General features: G+C 38.5%; 1 protein-coding gene across 1 annotated transcript in view; it reads left to right on the forward strand.

The window, feature by feature from the left end:
- The window catches only part of LOC146003412 (venom dipeptidyl peptidase 4), a 139909-nt gene extending 120215 nt beyond the window's left edge, over window positions 1-19694 (forward strand). The window contains exons 13-16 of the mRNA XM_083141695.1: window positions 6535-6729; window positions 11218-11378; window positions 15439-15650; window positions 18446-19694. Of these exons, the coding sequence (XP_082997821.1) occupies window positions 6535-6729; window positions 11218-11378; window positions 15439-15650; window positions 18446-18565 (688 nt within the window). The 3' untranslated portion in view covers window positions 18566-19694. The remainder of the gene's footprint in view (window positions 1-6534; window positions 6730-11217; window positions 11379-15438; window positions 15651-18445) is intronic.
- The last annotated feature ends 824 nt before the right edge of the window (window positions 19695-20518 follow it).

The raw sequence follows: 20518 nt of genomic DNA on the forward strand, positions 1-20518 counted from the left end.
ACATGTATTTATGACTAACTCTATCATAAGCCTGTGAGAAATCCACCGATAAAATTGCGTTGCTAGCTTGCTGGTTTTGTGTTGTAATGATTACGTCACGTATGGCTTGTAATAATTGATGAATCGTTCTTTGAGGATTACATGCATATTGGGTGTCCCCTATTAGTTTGTGCATGTAAGGAAATAGGCGGGTGTTTAACCATCTGCTAATGATCTTAATGTCACTACTTAGAATTGTAATCGGGCGGTAGTCAGAAACCACTTTGGGTTTCAGTTTTTTTGGAATAAAAACCATTATTCCTGTTCGACTTGAGGACCCTAATTTCCCACTCTGTAATACCTCATTAACCCATTGCGTGAAAACATCCCCAAAGAGATTCCAAAAGGTTTGGTAAAAGTCTGAGGGCAGGCCATCCTCTGCCGTTGTTTTATTTCTGGCCGCTTTGAAAACTGCATTTCTTACTTCGGTATTCGTAAAGGGTTTACTAATTTCCGTTCGCTCTTCTTCTGTTAATCTTTCTGTCACATGGTTTGTGAAGTCCCACTCTGTTTCTAAGGGATTATAAGCTTGGCCCATTAAGTTTAAATAATACTGTAAAAATGTGTTCTGAATTACTCTAGGATTAGTTGTGTCCTGTCCCGTAGCGTCTGTTATCTCTGTTATTAGGTGACTTTTAACGTGTCTATGCTCTTGTAAAATATGATATAAATTTGCCTCTTCGTCATTATCCAAGGGTAACTTTTTGCTTTTGATTTTTACGATACTTCTCTTTTTTCGGTGTAAAGAAAGTAATTTTGATTTCATCTCGTTAATGTAAGGCTTATTTACATGACCTTGTAAAGCTTGACTTTGTAAGTCGTGTAACACGGCATAATAGAAATTATACATGTTGTTAAAATCTCTACTTTTGTCTATACTATACATTTTACTAATATAACGAAATTTTGGTTTTGCAATGAATTCCCACCAATCTGTCAGTCTTACTGGGTGATCTACGCCTAACTAACTCTTGCCAAGTGTCTTTTATTAACAGTTCATAATTTTTATCTGCCAATACGGAACAATTTAGCATCCAGTATCCTCTTCCCATATGTGATTTGTTTTGTTCCAATTTTATTTTTAAAATTAAGGCACTATGATCACTGAAGCACACAGGGAACACACTTACACTTTGTACATTTTCTTTATAACCCTTCGCTATATAAAAGCGGTCAATGCGTGAGGAACTTCGAGTTGTAAAATGTGTAAATCCTGGTTGGTCTCTATTTTGACAACTCCATGCATCTTTTAACTGTAAACCTTTTGTCAATTCATAGAGTGCCCGGGAGAAATTATAACCTGGTTGTTGATCTTGCCTGTCTAGGACGGAATTGAAATCGCCAGCCACTAACGCATTTAATGTATGCGATGTTAATTCTGGACTTAAGATTGTCGAAAAGAAATGTTCTCGTTCATGCTTATTATGACTTCCTGAAGGCGCATATACATTGCATAAAAACAAAGGACCTAATTCCGCACTTATTAATCTTCCTGATGGGTGGAAGGTGACATTATGTAATTCAATTCTTTGATGCACCGCTACTGCTGTGCCTTGATATGTGGCAGTAAAATTATTATGAACCTTGTACCTTGTCAGGGTTGAAAAATTGTCAATGCCTACTTCTTGTAGGAAGGCGATATCAATATCCGACTGTGACAGAAAATCATTTAACGCCATTAGTTTATTCTGACTTTGTAATTTGTTAAGGTTAATCGTTGCTAATGTAAATGTGTACATTAGGGTTGGCAGGATCTTATTTAAGCAATGCATTAATTATTTTTTGTACTTTATGCTCTGCAATTGTTCCACTTTTGACGCTGGGCATACTCACTCATATCTCTTCTTCACTACCTGAGATATGAACTGTAGGCATTTCTGTATCACTTGGTTTATGTGTCCCTGCCCCTATTAGTTCTAAGCTTTTTTCCTCTTTTCCTAAAAAAGGGTTTGGTTGAATAGGGTTTTCTCTCTTGGGCTTGAGCTGTACTTCTACTGCTGTACTTACCACGTCATCCTTTTTTTGTTTCTTCGGACGTAAGGTCATGTGGTCTGTTGCATTTTTCCTCGCATCCCTGGCGGATCGTGAGCGGGGTTTTTTGGGGGTCGGTGCTGGAAATTCTGCTGCTGTGAACATCGAACTTGTTGGAGTTTGGGGGTCTTGATTCGGGAAGTCGAATAGGGTGGATGGAACTATAGATTCGTTCCCACTTACACTTTCACTTGCACTTTCGTGCACACTTTCCTTGTTCCCATCACTTGCATTATTTTCTTGCGGATTTAACTGTGGGGGTTTGGAGATCTTAGTACTGACCTTGGTCTCGTTGTCTTCCGTGACTTCCATCTGCTCGTGTTGTTCCTTGCGGTCCTCTGGTGTAGCCTGTCGGTATGCCGGTACTGGTAAAATGGTTCGGATATCCTGGACATGAGCAGTTGAATCCCTAGGAGGGTGTGAAGAACTGGGTAGTGTATTTACCACCGCTGCAGCGTACCCAGCGGTGCGTGTCGGCCTTGCCACCCTATTCTGGCACTGATGATGTAAGTGGTCCTGCGCGTTGCATCTAAAACAGAGTTTAGGTTGTCCTTCATAAGTAGTCCAATAACGCTCTTCATTTAACTGTATGTAAGATGGCACCGGTTTTTGTAGGATGATGCGTACTATTTTCCTGCCCGTTCTGACTGGGTAGGGGAGGGTGGTGGAATAAACTTCATCTCGTACTGCTTGTACTATTCCGTATTTGGACATTTCGGTTGTTATGGCACTGTCTGGTAATTCCATGGGCACTAGATGAATACGGACGATTGTGACAGGTTTGTCTGCTTTATGTACTGGTATATCGTATTCTCCCGTATCGTCTGTGAATACGAAGGTTCCTTTACTACGTGCTATTAATTCCGTGCAAAATTGTTCGGTGCTTAATTTAACAAACACTTGGTGTTTTACAAAGTCTACTTCGATACTCAATACGTCCGCAACGCGCAATTTCACTACATCTCTCATCCATTCATGGATGGCGAGCGTGGTCGGTCTTTGCTGCACACGGGCGAAGGAAAATTGCAAAGTATTTAACCTTTTGACCGGCATGACTCAGAAATTACATACGTACACTTAACGTCACTGATACTGAGCTGCTCGCTCTGCTGTTAGTATAATAATCACCTGTCTGTAGAAACAATTTCCGCGTGTTGATTATACTCTACTTGACGAAAGTTCGGGAGCGCTCGCTAGACACGTCTGCTCTCTACCTCGCCTCGTCGCGGAGTTCCACTCCGCCATCGAGGAGGCTCTCTAATGCATATGATTTTTACAGTAGCATACAGGATCGGTTCTCCAATCACTCACTCCCTTCATCTGTTTGAAATATATCACCAAATAAATAACTTCGTCTGAAAATATGCAAAGAGAAAATTAATGTGCTGATTGAATGAGGATATTTTACGTGGGTTTTCTGCCACTTTTGGCAAACCAATCAGCCACGAAGGTCGGCACAGCACGCTACGATAGGTCCCGGGTTCAATCCCGGTCAGGGCATGGATGTTCTTTGTGAGTGTCCCTTTATCAATTACATCACATCATCACTCATCCTCGCCTTCGAGATTAGCCAAAAGTAACAGAAGAGAGAAACTAAATAACAACAAAAATCATTCTGTGGTCAATAAATTTACCTACAATTTTTGAAGGGGTAGATGAGCCGCAGTAGCTCAGACGTTGTCGGCCTCCGTGGCGGAGTGGTTAGCTCAGCGCGCTACGACGCCAGAGGTCCCGGGTTCGAATCCCGGTCAGGACATGGATGTTTGTGTTTGTCGGGGAATACTTCTGCATAGGGGCATTCCTTAAAAAAAAAGAGTCGTTAGAGCGTCTCACTACCATACGAGAGATTCGGGTTCGATCCTCGGCGGGGGAAAACCGGGATTTTTGGATTTATGGAAAGATGTGAACATACATATATTAGATATCCAAATTTGTATAGCTACGTTTGAGATATCCTTCTTAGATATATAAAATAGATCCTGTCTATATATATATATATATATATATATATATAGAGAGAGAGAGAGAGAGAGAGAGAGAGACTGGATATCTCATGTACAGTCAAGGGGACTTCTGGGTTGTATTAACATACTGACTGTCAATGAAGTCCCTACAACTCAGAATTCTTCGTCACTGTACGTTCAGTGAATATCCATAGTATGCATGTATCTGAAATTGACATTGTGAATATCCAGTCGATGTGCTTAGCGCTGAGTGGAGCTCGTCCATCTGACAGTTAATTATTGCTGGGTTTAGGTATATACGTTACATTGCATGCATTGCGTCATCTACGTCATCAATTCATCATTCACCCTTATCGTGATTTAACAAACGAGGCAGAAAAGTGACGTAATTAAACAAAAATGCAGAATAAAATACACCATTAATCATCTTTGCGGTTTCATTCAACAGGTAACGTACGGAAACAGAAAATATTTGTCAATACGTCCATGCGTTATGCGCATTCCTACCTCTCGCCATCTGTGGAGAATATCCTGAACTAAATGCAGGAAAGCTTCCTCGTAGTTTATTATTTTCCCGCCAGATGTCAGACTTTCACTCTCCGGCCAGATAAGTTCAGTTCGTCACTTTGATAATACATAATTTACATTGGCAGCATAATTCAGTTACAATGCATAACTTTGCGTGAAGCAAGTAAGTTTTGGATTGCTGCATTCACTGGAAATTGTTTATTAAGAGAAAGTATTTAAGGTACTGCATGTGCATAAGTAGAGAGAGGAAAATAAAATGAATGGTCATTGAAGCAAAACTGGTTGATGGTTTGTATTGTCATAAAGAGGGAAAGGATTTTAAGGTGCAATCTGTTGTTGAGTTGGTGTTTTAAGTCCACTTTATGCACATTAAGGCTAATCGGGGCTGGACCTACAGTTTAAAGTGGGATCCGAACCACTTGTGCCTCCACCGGGTATCGAACCCGGGACCCCTTGATTACAAGGCAATGACGCTACCACTGCGCCATGGGGGAGGCCCTTAAGGTGCAATCTGTATGTAATGTGCGAACCGCATATAGAACTGTGGTTCTGCCAAATAGATTTAGTTGAAGTTTGTATTTTTTCATAGCGGGTTTTGCTACATTAACTTGTGAATTATTGGAGCTGCAGTGAGTATATTATATAATTTTATAGCTCTCGTTCTGCTCAGGAAGAGTAAAAATTATTTATATTTCTGTTCAATTTTTGAACAAAACATGACAGAAGGGGAAGGAAAAAGGTGCTGAAGCATCAAAGAGAGGGATAAAAAGGGGATAAATGAGCTAATATCACGAAAAAGTGCAACAACATGTGTTCATTTTATTTGATTTCATGTCCTAAAATACATGTCTCAAACGATCGGTGTGAAACACCTTAAAATCTGTTCCCTGTTCATAAAGGTACGTATCGAATAAATATATTTTAGTTTCTTTTGAGTTTGTTATCAAGTCCACATTATGCACAGAGAGGTTAATCGGGACTGGTCCTACGGTTTAATGTTGGATCCCAAGCACTCGGGTATTGAACCCGGAACCTTTGATTACAAGGCTGCAAATGTTACAACTACAACATCGGGGAGGTATTTTAAATATGAAGGCTTATATTATGTACCAGAAACATAAATGAAACATACACATATGTATATTTTATTACAATTAATGATTTGATTGTGTCTGAAATTTTCCAAACACCACGGTGCTAACACATGAATTATTATATGATACACATATTTAGTATGTTATTATATAGTATAAAAATAAATTTTGAGATATTTTAAAAAATATACTCCCTCTGTCCCATAATTATTGTCCGGTACACCTTTGTAGGTTGTCTCATAATATTTGCCCGATATTCAAACTGTGACATTGGTGTATACAGAATTATATTACACACACACACCTATATATATATATATATATATATATATATATACACACACACACACACACACACATACACACATGCATGTTTTGTGTGTGTGTGCGTGATATATATATATATATATATATATATATATTATCATATATGTCAGACATTTATATAAAATAGTAAACAATTTATTTTACTAACCGGTTAAAAATGTCAGTGAATTACAATATAGTTGATATTGTTTTATTACTTATAAGTTTTTGTGTAGTTTTTGATTTCTCTTAATATAAAATACTTAGATTTCGTAGTAATATTTTTCTTCCATTCTTCTTCATTCTTATTGCACATATATATTGAAGTATATTTGAAGTCAAAATTAATTCAATATCATTGCAATTGCAACAAAAACTCTCCCTTTCCCGGAAATATTTGATTGGGGGAGGAATTCTTTTAGGACAAAATCGTTCGAGGGGGGAGAAATCCCTCTTCCCCCAGTTTTCACCCTGGCGAACACTACTATAGTCAAATCAACTACTTTCTTGCTATCATTCCTATCTGATTTCTCTATTATTGTAGAATTAATCTTTTGTTATGTTCGTTGCAGATACGCCGGGCCAAACTCCAATCAAATATCTGATAGCTTTGGAATCGACTTCTCCACGTACCTGGTGACCAATAAGAGCATAATCGTGGCCCTCATAGACGGACGAGGCTCTGGGCTTAAAGGAGATAATATGCTCTTCGCCGGGTACAGGAACCTGGGCACTGTTGAGATCGAAGACCAGATCAATGTTACCAGGTAATGCAGTTTAATCTGAATTATAAGTATGTCAAGGTGGAGAGAAAATAATGCGTATAACCACAGATCTGTGGTATAACTGAGAATTACTTACAAATCAGGTTTGGATACCATGTCATATCATTATTAAAATACAGTAATTGTATTCATTTTGAGGAACAAGATGTATATAATATTATTTCTGTTCTAAAGTGGTAAATTAATGAATCTAAAAGTGAACACATTGACACTAAAATACTACAGTAAACACTATACTTTTACAGTTTTACTACCAATTTTTTTAAAATGGTCTAAAATAGCATTCTTTTTTTACTAATTACTGTGCAATTTATGGTATAAGCTATGCCAAAATCTACAGGTATTTCAGTTTTAGTTTCATGTGTATTAACATTCACTTCCTGTATAAATTTTATTCTCTGGTAAAGCGTGTAACTTTTCCCCTTTTTGTTGTCCATGGCCGTCACTTCTGTGACATTGTTGTAGCTTGGTTACGTTCAAACAAACTGTATTTTATGAAAATTAGTACGTACAACACCGAATTAGGTATAAATGAATCACGTACAAATAAGGCTTAATTAACACATTTATTAAATTCTGTTTTGCCGGTACCTACAGTAATGTACGTATAAAATAGATTTGCGCAGACCTGAGTTATGTATAAAGCAGTCTGAAGTATCTGCTTTCGATCTTCAGTCCAAGAAAGTTTTCTACAAGAACGACTTCCCTTCCGAGGCAGGCATGGCAAGCCTTTGTTCAGGATAACGAAGCTCTGGCGACATAATAAACGAAAATAACTCTTGGCTTCCAGCGGTTGTTTACAAATTCTCGACACTTTCTTAAGGACATGATGTGACGTGGGGCGAGAGGTTAGTATGTAACAGTGGCGTGCGGTGACCATTTAGATAGCCGAAGAAGTGAATATATAATTTTTGAGTAAACAATAGTAAATGAAGGGACAGGCTTGCCTTGATAAAAATCACAGCTGGTAACAGATTAAATTAAAAGAATAGATATTGATATAATTAGAGCTAATATCAATTTTACTGTAAGCACAATTTTATTATCTGGGGAAAACCAAAAACAATACGAGTTGAAACACTCCAATACACTCTCTGTCTCTGTATAGAGTAAACTAACTCAGTGTTGCCAATCTCCGAATGTAGGATTTCCCTTTTACCAGTGTAAAATTTCCCTTTTTCGACCACAATTTCCCTCGATTTTCAAAACACATCTGAAGCTGTATTTTTGTATTACTATAACTGTTAATCAGGACCGTATATAAGGGGGTTTGTTGGTTTTAACCCCCCATTGAATAAAATACTAGAAACTGATCATAGTTTCATAATATAATTATTCTTAAATAAACATTTGAATTTTAAAATAAAACGCTAAGGTATTGAAAAATCCCCAAACCCAAAAAATTTCGTATTCGGCGCAATGATTGTCGGACTTTGAAACCCACCCATTGTCAAACCTTAGCTAGGGGCCTGCTGTTAATATTTTTCTTTTGACGCCTGTTTTGCTTAAGGAACAAACTTTATTATTATTATTATTAAATATTTATGAAAATCATAAAAGTGTGAAGTAATGAGCAGATATTCTCGAACAAGAGAAGATAACAGGGCGCACCGAAGTGGTGTCGGGTGCTATACGTTTTTCAAATTTTCCTGGGGAAAAAGAAAGATAAAATTTTCCCACTAGCCTCACCTGGGATACAAACATTTCTATGATATTCAAGACACTTACACTCGTTACCTTTAACTGATTGTAGCCAGCCTTTGAAATGCAGGTCTTCCTGCTACTCAATACGAAATTTTTTCACATGTTTCTTTTCATACGTATATAAATCCCCACGACGCTTTCTAACCTTTTTGGGAGTTGCAGGTAGCTTCCTATCAGCATCAGTCACCTCTTCCATTCTTCTTGCAACGACACAGGACACACAAAGTCACACACACAGCCACTAACAAACGTTATAAAATGATGGATGGAACAAGGAAAGAAGTTGAAAATCGCGTCCCAAATTCTACCCATGTGCAGCGCTGCTCGTGCATTGAGGCCTTTCTAGGAAACGCGACAAATATAAGACTGACCGGTCAAGGTCATCTATAACAGGGAGAAAGAAAGCTTACTGAAAAGTGTCACTGTTGCTAACTATTCATTTGGAAAAAGCACACGCTGAAAAAAAATATTTTTGAACTTTTTAAAAGAATGAAACGAAAATGTGAGTTTAAATTTCCCTGTTTTTTAGCTATTTTTCATTAAATTTCCCATCTCCCTTTTCACCCTCAAATTTCCCTGTGGTGAGGGAAATTTCCCTGCATTTGTTAACTCCCTGTCCGATGCTAGCTTCGCTTATAGCAGAAATACGCGCACACGGACCGTGACCTTGAGGTGCGCGCGCAACTGTCTGCTACTGCTGAACTGATGCGAGAGGGAGATCGCTTCGGCTCAACCTCAGTTAAGGCCTGCAGGGGCTAGTATTTGTTCTATGTGTAGCGAAGAAATGGAACGGTTTTATCTAGATATTATGGAATAATCGTATGATTATAATGACATAATATATTGTTACGTTATTGCATTCCGAAGCAATGCTTCGGTAGCTTACATTGTATGCACGCCACTGGTATGTAAATAAATGAGTGAAGCCGGCCTCTATGGCGAAGTGGTCAGTATATCGTTCTACGAAGTCAGGAATCCTAGTTTCGAACCTGGTTGAAGGATGGATGTATTATTCCTTTCATCCCATCATCAGTTCATCATTCATCCAAAAGTTAGAAATACTATGTCCAATGATCAAAATACAACACATAGTGAATGAGTAATTTACATGTGTCATATAAACTAATTAAAATTTGTTGGTGTATTATCAACGAGGGACGTGTGAAACTGAAAGTACAATTTGAATTGCAATGTGTGCTTAAACAAGCTTAACCTTTACTTGGCCAATGGGTCACATGTGACCCGTAGAAAATATAGGCGTAGTCGGCCGATGGGTCACTGGTGACTCATTGTGCTGATTAAAAAGTTCATGTGCTTTTAGCACCTTCATACTTGTATGTGAGGTTGTAAACGCTGACAGATGTTCAGATAAAACTTTGAAATGTCATGTGGAAGAACATCCCCCCAGGACCCTCTCCTCCCCCCCCCCCCTTCGACTCCAAAGTTACGTATGGAAGCTGGCCCGAATTTTAAATTTGTACACTTATTTGACAAAAAATGTTATAACTCGTACACTATCTGACCAATTTACTTCGGGTAACTTTTGTGTTGCAGCTAAAACATCATGGCATGCAACCGTGTAGGAATAAAAACGCCAAAGAGGGGTTAGGTGGGCCGCGGCCCCCAACTTTCAATGAAAAAAATCATAAAAATGGGTAGTTTGCCCCTGTTCCCCCGCTATGTTTGCAAGGGGACGCAAACTTTAGCCTTATTTTCAAAGAATGGTCATTTCTCAACCGATTGAAAGTCATTTCATGGTCCTGGGTGCATTCAATTATCGAATATGTGGAAAAAAACATTCTTATGATTTTTTCATTGAAAGTTGGGGGCCGCAGCCCACCCAACCCATCTTATTGGCTTTGGCGTTTTGATTTCTGCACGGCTGCATACCCTGTTGTTCTAGCTGCAAAACAAAAGTTACACGAAGTAGATTTGGTCAAATAGTCTACGAGTTATAGCATTTTTTGTCAAATAAGTGTAAGAGTTTCAAATTCCCGCCAAAAGGCCTCGGCGAAACCGAAAAATTGTTATAACTCGTAGACTATTTGACCAATCTACTTCGGGTAACTTTTGTTTTGCAGCTAGAACATCTGGGCATGCAACTGTGCAGGAAATAAAACGCCAAAGCCAATAAGAGGGGTTGCGTGGGCCGCGGCTCCCAACTTTTAATTAGAAAATCATACAAATGGGGAGTTTGCCCCTCTTACCTCGCTATTTTGGGAAGGAGAGGTAAACTTTAGCCTCAATTTAAAGGAATGGTCCTTTCTCAACAAAATGAAAGTCATTTCATGTTCCTGGCTGCATTACGTTATCGAATACGTGAAAAAACCTCCCATTTTTTATGATTTTTTTTATTGAAAGATGGGGGCCGCGGCTCACATAACTCCTCTTCTTGGATTTGGAATTTTGATTATTACACGGTTGCATGCCCTGATGTTCTAGCTGCAAAACAAAAGTTACCCGAAGAAGATTGCTGAAATTTTCTCCGAGATGTAACGTTTTTCTGAAATATGTGTAAAATTTAAAAATCGCACGCAAAGGCGGCGGCCAGAGAGAGGTTACTTTCGAAAACCCGCTCGGCGGTCTAAAGGTTAAAATACTGAATGAAAATTATCTAGTGAGGTTAGGTTAGGTTAGGTTAAATTAATCTGTTTGAGTCGGGTTTTCAGGCAAGATCGAATTCCTATTTTACAATGTTTGATACTTTTCATGTGAATGTAATATTGTGCTTATTATTTTCTAATATATCGCTTATTTGTCTTTCAGGGCTCTGCAAAAGAACTATGATTTCATCGACCCCAACAGGACTGCCGTCTGGGGGTGGAGTTACGGAGGATATGCGACAGCCATGTCCCTGGCTAAAGACACGGAAGGAGTTTTCAAATGCGGGATTTCGGTTGCTCCCGTAACCAGTTGGATATATTACGGTAAAGGTTTTAAATATCATAACTTGATTACATAAATTCAAACAGTGTGTTCCTAGTACCCACCAATTTTGGAGAAATGGGAGGGATTTTAAACGAGTGACATATTGACAGAAGTTCTATGAACTGCAATTTTTCTGGGCTTTACCGGGGCTTGCATTATTTATGCAAAGAGAGCTAAGCCTAACCTAACAACGAAGGCATTGTCAGAACATGGAGGACGGCGCTTGACCATAAAGGTGTCTGGTTTGCGTGCGAAGAGTGAGACCCAACTTGTATTTCTGGAAACAGAATTGATCATTCTGAGACCTAAAACCCTAGACTCTAGCATTGAACTTTCAGCCCACAATCTTTCACATAGGGGTCTATTAAATACTGAAAGTGGGGGTGGGGTTGGGGGGAAGCAGGAGATGTTCAGTGGCGGTGATTAGGGGGAGCAAGGGGACATCCCCCCCACTTTTCGCCACTTATGCCCCGCACTATGCTATACCATATCTATACCATATCTTTGAAATATACTGTCTTTGCCCCACCCCCCAGTTTTGGCACCTTGCCCCCGGTTTTGGAGCCCACTCGCCGCCACTGCAGCCCCGACAAGGATAATATGATTCATTCTCTCCCTGTTTTACACGTCCAAGCATTCCCTCATCTAGGGATTTTCACTTCGAACACTGCGTTGGAGCTGTAGCAACATGACAAGTTGTGCTGTCCTCTTGGAACAAGCATGCACACACTCGCCCTCTTCAAGTAGGGATCAGAACTAGGACTAGACCATTTTTGAATTGTTGCTACTCATTTGAATCGAGAGTTCCTTTCAAAAAATGCCCGATTATCTTGCATCTAGACACAGTGAATCACCAAATACCCAAAAATTAATGTAGGTCAAGAAGAGTTTCGATAAACAATTGTGAGTTGTCAACATTCAATCCAGAAATGTTCGTGACTGTACATGCTTTGGCACTTCAGATAAGGCATTGTCCTGAAATAATGCTACACATAAAACATAAAACATAGAATCCTCAGGACCTAACGGCAACGACATCATAAGCATACTCTAAAAGGACATCATCAGTTTTAGAAATTAATTGAGCAAATTGTTAACATGTTTTTTTATTGTTGGGGTCTCTCACTTCCGCGTAATACACCCTGGTAAACTGCACTTCTGCAGACCCAACGAGGCTCTGGCGTCTGAGTGCCCCTTTACAGCATCAGCTTTTAACTTGATTAAAGAGATTTTAGTCCTCAGAGACACGTTAGCTATGGTGAGGGTCATAGCATCCGCTAATAACGGTGAAAATAGCCCAAGTGCTGACACAATGTGATGTGTCGTACACTATAAATTTACGTCTACATACGTTGTATACACGTAATCTACGCGTACATTACATTTAGTTGTAGTTTACATAGACTACATAGACAATCTAAAGTACATTAGAGATAATTTTGAAGGCTTTCATGAAAGGAAAGTGACATTTTCTACTATATTTGTTCTAACGAACTGACAAGAATCTTATTTACAACAAAATTTCTCTCTTCTCTTCTACAAACTTCAAAAGAAAATAAATCGTATGAAAAAAAAGACAACAGATGGCAGTCGTGAGGCAAAAGCAGTCATTTTTCCACAAAACATTAAAATATTTCCTATGTTAGGCTTCTTTCCTAGGTGAGAAATTGTTTGAAATTGAAAGGAAGAGTATGAAAGGTTTTCTTACACATTAGCAACTGATACGCAGTATAATTTTGTTTCATTTCTACAGCGCCCTTAGCTAAGTTATCACCTTTTGTCATGTTGTTTACACAGATTACGTTATCTACGTGTATAAAATAGTCTACGTGTAGAATGTAGACTATCGTTGTTTACACGTAGACGCACATCACAGACAAAACTAAACTGAATACTTGCCTTGCGTCCCGAATAAAACGAAACTATATTATACCAAACTCCAGACACCTTTCTTCGGTCACAAAGAGAGGGGAGCTTGTCACAGAATTCTATTTACAACACCTTTCTTCCTCAGCGAGAGAAACTAAACTTCACTTAGCGTGGAGAAGGAATACCCTGGAATCTTTTGTAAACTGCGCACGTAAGAGAGAAATATTAGCCGGGGAAAAGCCGAACTTAGAACAAACTTTGTTTTCACCAAAACAAGAAAACCTCTCGCCCACACCTTGGGGAAAAGACATCCTACGCAAGATAATCCCTGGTCTTCGCTGCAAGACGGACGCATGCTGAAGAAAACTCTATGTTTTTACTAAATATCTCTGCTTCCCTTACTCTTTTAATTTAAATGCATGTAAGGATTTATTTCTGAAATATAATTCATGTTTGTCTTTAGGCAGGGACATGGCTGCGACAAGCGGCTTGCAACAGCCTTAGCAACTTGGAAGTACATGCTAAAAGCACAACACCTAACCTATCCACGTATGCATATTATAGCTTAAATAAACAAAATATAACTTGCCAAACCTATTTACATGCTTATTTATGCTATTATATGCATTCGTGGATAGTTTAGGCAGGCCAGGTTTGGTGCTGCTAGCATGAATTTCCCAGGGTGCTAATGCTGTCCCTATCCGCTCGTCTGGGACGTATTCTTTGTAACTTCACCACAAGGTGGCAGCTCTGTTGAGGTTGATGAAGTCCTAGATCTTTTTAAGTGCTCTGAGAGATATATGAACGATATTGCAAAAACTGTAAAGCACAAAATAAATCGTAATTCGTCTATTGCCCACGTGTGACTTGTTACGCATTCACGTTGTGTTGCATTTTGTTCAGTTGACATAGCTTCTCAACCTCATGGATGAATAATGAACTGGTGAAATTCATGGTGGAAAGACACAATACATCCAGGTTCGAACCTGGAAATCTGAAGGCACAAATTGATTTTTTTTTTCAATGGAGGCCAATATACAAATGTGTCTTGTTGAATGTGTATGAATGTCAAGTTTGTGAAAAGTAGTGCTTAATAAAGTTTTCTAGTTGTGAATATATACATTGAAAAGCAAATGTAGTGATCCGATTTGTTGGAGGTGAACAAAATATTTATCTGTAGGCATCTCATATATGTCGCATGCTCACGTTTGTATTTCTGTATCGGAAATGTTTTGTCAGAAGAATTTGATAATTTTTCACGTATACAAAGGTTGGGGCATCTTTGCATCAGTGTAACTCTGGTTATTTTACGTCGCTCTTCTACCTTTCGTAGATTAACCGTGGCGATGAGGATAATTAATGATTAGATGATGGAAGAATCATCACATCGAAGGATTCGAACTGAGACCTTGGCTTCGTAACGCTCTACGCTAACCACGCCCCACAAAATCTGGCTCAGACATCGTATAAACGCACGCAAACATACACGCAAAAAAGCGTTACTTACATGTACAATGTGTCCCCAAAATAGTTAATATTTTACGGCTAGATACAAGAAAAGACATTTACGTCACTATTCGTTAAGAAATGTAATCCTAGGTAAGTTTTGTCGACAAAAGAACAGATATGGTTTTAATTAAGATTGATGTCATTTCTCAACAATACAATGTAAAACATCAATGTGAAAAGAGGTTAATAATGACTATGAAAGGAATGCAGGCATAGTTAGAACATCGCTATTCCTCACGGGATTTAATGTACCCGGTGCTATGTAAGTGGACTCTATTCTTATCTCATTGGAAAAAGTTTGCACCTATTTTAATTTTGTCTTTCCGTTGTTGCCGACCTCCGTGGCAGAGTGGTTAACACAGCGCGTCATGACGCCAGGGGTCCCGGGTTCGAATTGACATAGATGTTCTTTGTGCATGTCACATCATGAATTTCATCCTCATCGTCGCGATTACCCAACAGTGGAAGAAAGCGACGCTATATAACAATCATTTAAAAATACTTACGTATACAGGGTATCCCAAAGATGTGATCTTTCTGTTATGAATACTTGCTTGATATTTTTGTAATCTGGCATTGTTCAGGCCATAGTTTCTAGGAGTACCAGAGCGAAGAAAAATAACTATGTTTGTTGTTAGCTATACCGCACTATCAATATTATTATTGATATTATTATTTCAGATTCCATATATACGGAACGTTACATGTCCCTGCCTACCAAAGACGACAACGAGGGAGGCTACAACGCCAGTGACGTCACAAGGCTTGTGAAAAACTTCAGCAACAAAACGTACTACCTGATCCACGGCAACGCAGACGACAATGTCCACTACCAACAATCAATGATGCTCTCCAGGCAATTGGAGAGAAACGACATCCTCTTCAGGCAACAGGTTAGTCGACAATCATGCATTCCACTTAACTAGGGCGACCCTTCCACGTAGTGCACCCTAATGTCAACCTCACTTCCACGTAGTACACCCTGGACTGCCTTTTTGCAAACTGACGAGGCTCTGCGTTTGGTAATACAGAGAGTGTAATTATCTGTGTGTGTTGTCATGTGTTTTGCCCACACATGTGCTGAGTGCTCCTTTACAGCCTCAGTCTTTAAGCCAAGAATATTTTATTCCTCAGACACGTATTGATTTTAGTAAGGGTAAGGGGCTGGACCCCGTATAATGTAACGTGTGCAAAGTAGCCTAAGTGCTGACGCACCTACAATTTCAAATTCATTCATTCAATTAACTCTAGTCTATTATAAAGGATGAAATAGGAATAAGAGTAGCACAAAATAATGAAGATTTTGAAATAGTAAGTTATCGGTATATGTGAACTTACTGGAAAATATGAGTTTTTAGTTTTATAAATCGAGCTTGTGCAATTGAAAGGCTTGGTTCAATAACATGACAAGCCACGTCCACTTAAATTTTCAGTAGAGCGACTTTTAACTTTTCAATATTTTTTACAATTTTTCTAATGATTGTCAGGCTACATAATTTTTTAAATACATATTTATCAACAACATGACAGGCTGCATGGTGCTGCTATCTCTTAGAAATTTTCGGAAATACCACTTGAAGTAGTTGTCAGTGATGTGCGTCTACGTGTAAAGAACGGTAGTCTACATTCTACACGTAGACTATTTTAAACACGTAGATGACGTAATATATGTAAACAACATGGCCAAAGGTGATAACTTAGCAAAGGGCGATATGGAAGTAAAATAAAATTACAACGCGTTTCAGTTGTTAATGTGTGAGAAGAAACTTTCATACTCTTCCTTGCAAATTCGAACAATTTCTCACCTAGGAAAAAACCTAACACAGGAAATATTGTAGTGTTTTATGGGGAAAAGACTAATTTTGCCTCAGGACTGCCATCCGTTGTCTTTTTTGCATACTATTTATCATCTTTCATAGTTTATGATAGAAGAGAAGATAAATTTTGTTGTAAATAGGATTCTTGTCAGTTCGTTAGGAACCAATATAGTTGAAACTGTCACTTTCTTTTCATGAAACCCTTGAAAATTAATTTAAATGCACTTTAGATTGCCTACGTAGTCTATGTAAACTACAACTTAATGTAATCTACGCGTAGATTACGTGTAGACAACGCATTTATTAGACGTACACTTGTAGTATAAGGCACATCACTGGTAGTTGGATATGATAGCAACACATTACTTGGACCCAAAATCGATTTTCACCAAAAGTGTGGCTTTTCATGATGTTGTACAAAGCCTTTGAATTGTGGTCTAGCAGTTTACAGCTTAACCAAGATGAGAAGAACCCCGGCAAACTCGCGAACTAAAGTGGATAGTCATTTGTTTTCTCCTCTTGTCTCTGCCCGACTGCTCCCGTCTTGCCATATAACTTCCATCCCTCTCTTCGTTGTCATAAATTTCCACAGTGCCAAATACTACGTCTACGCTTTCTTTCTGTCGGGTTTTCCTCTTTCTTGAAGAAACAGACACTTGGCGCTTAATGAAGGTGACGACGATGTGTTGAAGACCGTAGCACATTTTAGCAACGCAGGGAAGGAGTACATGGCAAGCAGCTGATTGCATCCCCCACGCTCCTTTTGCTCGCTTACGGTTGCAAAATTCGACTACAACGCCAGAGGGGTTTCTTTTCTTTGTCTACCTGTAGTTACCTTACATTATTTTAACGATGGGATACTTTTACATTACGATTTTTACATCACAAATACATATCACCGTTTACCCCTAGAAATGTATATCTGTCAATCAGTATCTCTTCATTTGTTCCTGTAGCTGGATTACGATTTCTAGTTCTTGGAAATTACTTCTTTGTACAGTTTCAATTATTTGATCCAGATATTCTTTATTTGACCTTCCTCTTCTACGTGAACTTCAGTTCTCTATGATCCACTGTGATAAACTATCACGTCTTCGAGAATGGACATTCTCGTTCTTCTGTTGTCTAGTTTTCTACAGATTTCGCTGTCCATGTGCAACCTCTGGTAGCTTGTCGTTTACAACTTGAACCACCACATTATTACAAAATTGTTGAACATATACACCAATCACATAGGTATCGGCAGTGCAGTCCATAATTCTTTCCGTTTTAGCACTACTCAGATACCACTAATATGCTTTCCACGTGTAAAACAAGCTCTGAAAAGAATAATAATGTTAGTATTGATCAACCTGCTTTCAAAATTCCACAAAGTAAATACAACAAACTGAAGCAGTATCACGTACATGTCAATGTCCAAAACAGGAAACCTACAGGTTAGTCGATAACCACCTTCAAAAGTCATATAATTGCGTCATCTAATAGAAATGACGTCATAACATGCATTTAAACGTAGCTTTTGAATGTTCAGCTGCTCAATTATGAATAGGCGTAACAAGTCGTTGCTTCTTCCTGCTGATACAGTGCGATCCATGAGTATTTCCGTGCAAATTGTCCATCACCATGTTCGTGCACTTTATTTGACCCAATAAGAGCTTCAGCAATTAAAGGAAAGCTCAAAACAGGCTGTTGACAACTTCTACACCACCTTCCATAAAAATCCATAGCTGAAAAACACATAAGATAAAAATTAATGATAATAGTCATGGACAATTTGCACGGTAATACTCATTGATCCCACTGTACCAAACTTTTGCTACTGTGTTTCTAACTTTTACACTACATTCAAAATCACTGCAATTTTTTTCCAGAGTTACCCGGATGAGAACCACGGACTAGGAGGAGTGACAAAGCACCTCTACCACTCAATGGACAAATTTTGGAACGACTGTCTCCAGCCGTCATCCACGGTGCACAAGAAGAAGAAGTAGATAAGTTCAAAATTCAGTGGAAGCTACATGCGCTTTATACCCACGCATAACTAAACGTTCCTGGTATTTGCGTACACCGTCGTTGATAGGTACACATAGTCGCGTGTTCATTATTCTTGTGTTTGCGATGAACCAAGTTCTAGTTTAAAGCCCATGTCTTTTTCCACAATGATGTTTGATTCGTTGAATTGATGGCCAACATTAATTAATGTTATTGAGGAAGTCTTTAAGCATTTTCATATGGAATAGTGCTCCTCAAAATACAAAAGAATTACACGATTCTTCTTACAAATAGGCAAAACAAGGATGAAGTATTTGTTATCGCTTTCATTACAATTGACAATAAAGTCTGAAATTTTACCATGAGCATAAGAATAGGTGTGGTGCTGTGTATGGTGATATGAGATGGAAATTCTTCCAGGATGACCTTTCATAAATCGGCTCTGTGGATCACCTAGCCTCGGAGAAAAGGCAGCCGGAGTGTGATGCTGAATAAATCATCTCCACAATGGATGAAATCGAGAATGGCTGAAGCCCTACCTCCACATCTCTATGTTCATACATTTTACCAGTTTCTTACACGCATGCGCCAACTTTTTTTGAGGTTGTAAGTCCACTTTGTTCACATATAGGCTATTCGGGAAGAGACCTACGGTTTCAAATGGGTTCCTAACCACTATGTGCCTCCACCAGCTATCGAACCCTGAACCCCTTGATTACAAGGCGACGACGCTACCACTGCGCCATCGGGCAGGACCCGTAGTACCTCATAGACATTCTACATATTATACACAGGCAGTGATTTGGTGGGGGACTTGACCCCCTAAAATGTTCCTTCTTTATCCCCACACTATGGCCTCTTAATGCTAAACTTCCCTTGCCACCCAGTTTTCACATTCAATCGCCGCCACTGCACACATCTAATAAAGAAACATTTATATTAAAAAATCATTGATTAACTACGTACTTGAAGACTTACTCAATACTCTTAATCAGAAATAATTCTTCCTGTGGAAGCTTACATTGATTAATCGCTTAATGATTAATAGTTATAACAATTACAATGTAATTTTTGTCAATCATGATGTAATAATATAAATTATAAAAATAAAATAGGTCTTATATTTCATTACATTTATTTTACCTTAAAAAATAGCATTAGACACCCCCCCACACCGTAGCCAGATATTTCTTCATATTATTAACTACAGTCCAAATTGTATTACACCTGAAATTGATATATAGGCCAGCACGTTTGTAAAATTTGAACTACACCTGACAGAGAATATCTATTATAGGAGGTATACAAAGAATATCCGTACCTGAAACTCTGTTAAACTAGAAACAATAGGTAATAGTGTGTTCCTTATCACGTAATAGGTGTAACATTTATTTATTGAATGAATCCCCTCAAAATTCATGAAATTCTTTCGTTCATGGGTTTTTCATATCTGAAATTGTTTTCTGGCTGATTGTCCTATGTATCCTAAGAGAAATTCTAAACAAATCACGTTTTTCCAAATATAGTTTGGACATTTGAAAGAGAAATGTTTTTCAAAATCTATCTTCTGTCATGTAATCAAAGTGCTGCCCTCTGTTAAGAAGATAGGATATAATATTTTTGAAAAGGTATAATTATGCGTAAACATGTATATATAAATTCAAAGTAGTAAGTTTCTTAATGTTTAAATTGTAGATCCACCTTGTCAGACACTGGCACGCAGGAAGGGGCAGCTGAAGGAGCTACAACCCCTCGAAACATTTCCAAATGAAAGCAGGAAGGAACACTGAAAATAAAAACCCAGGTGCTAAATTCAAATCGCCCTTAAAGTGATCCCCGATTACAATTCATGTCTTCAAACAACTTTAAAAATGGTAATTTCGAAATATTCTATTGGGTATCCAGCCCCCCCTCCCCTAGAACGCAGCAATATAATATCCACTTTTTCAATT

This window comes from Lepisma saccharinum, chromosome 20, assembly GCF_977018435.1.
Source record: "Lepisma saccharinum chromosome 20, izLepSacc3.1, whole genome shotgun sequence".
NCBI classification, from domain to species: domain Eukaryota; kingdom Metazoa; phylum Arthropoda; class Insecta; order Zygentoma; family Lepismatidae; genus Lepisma; species Lepisma saccharinum.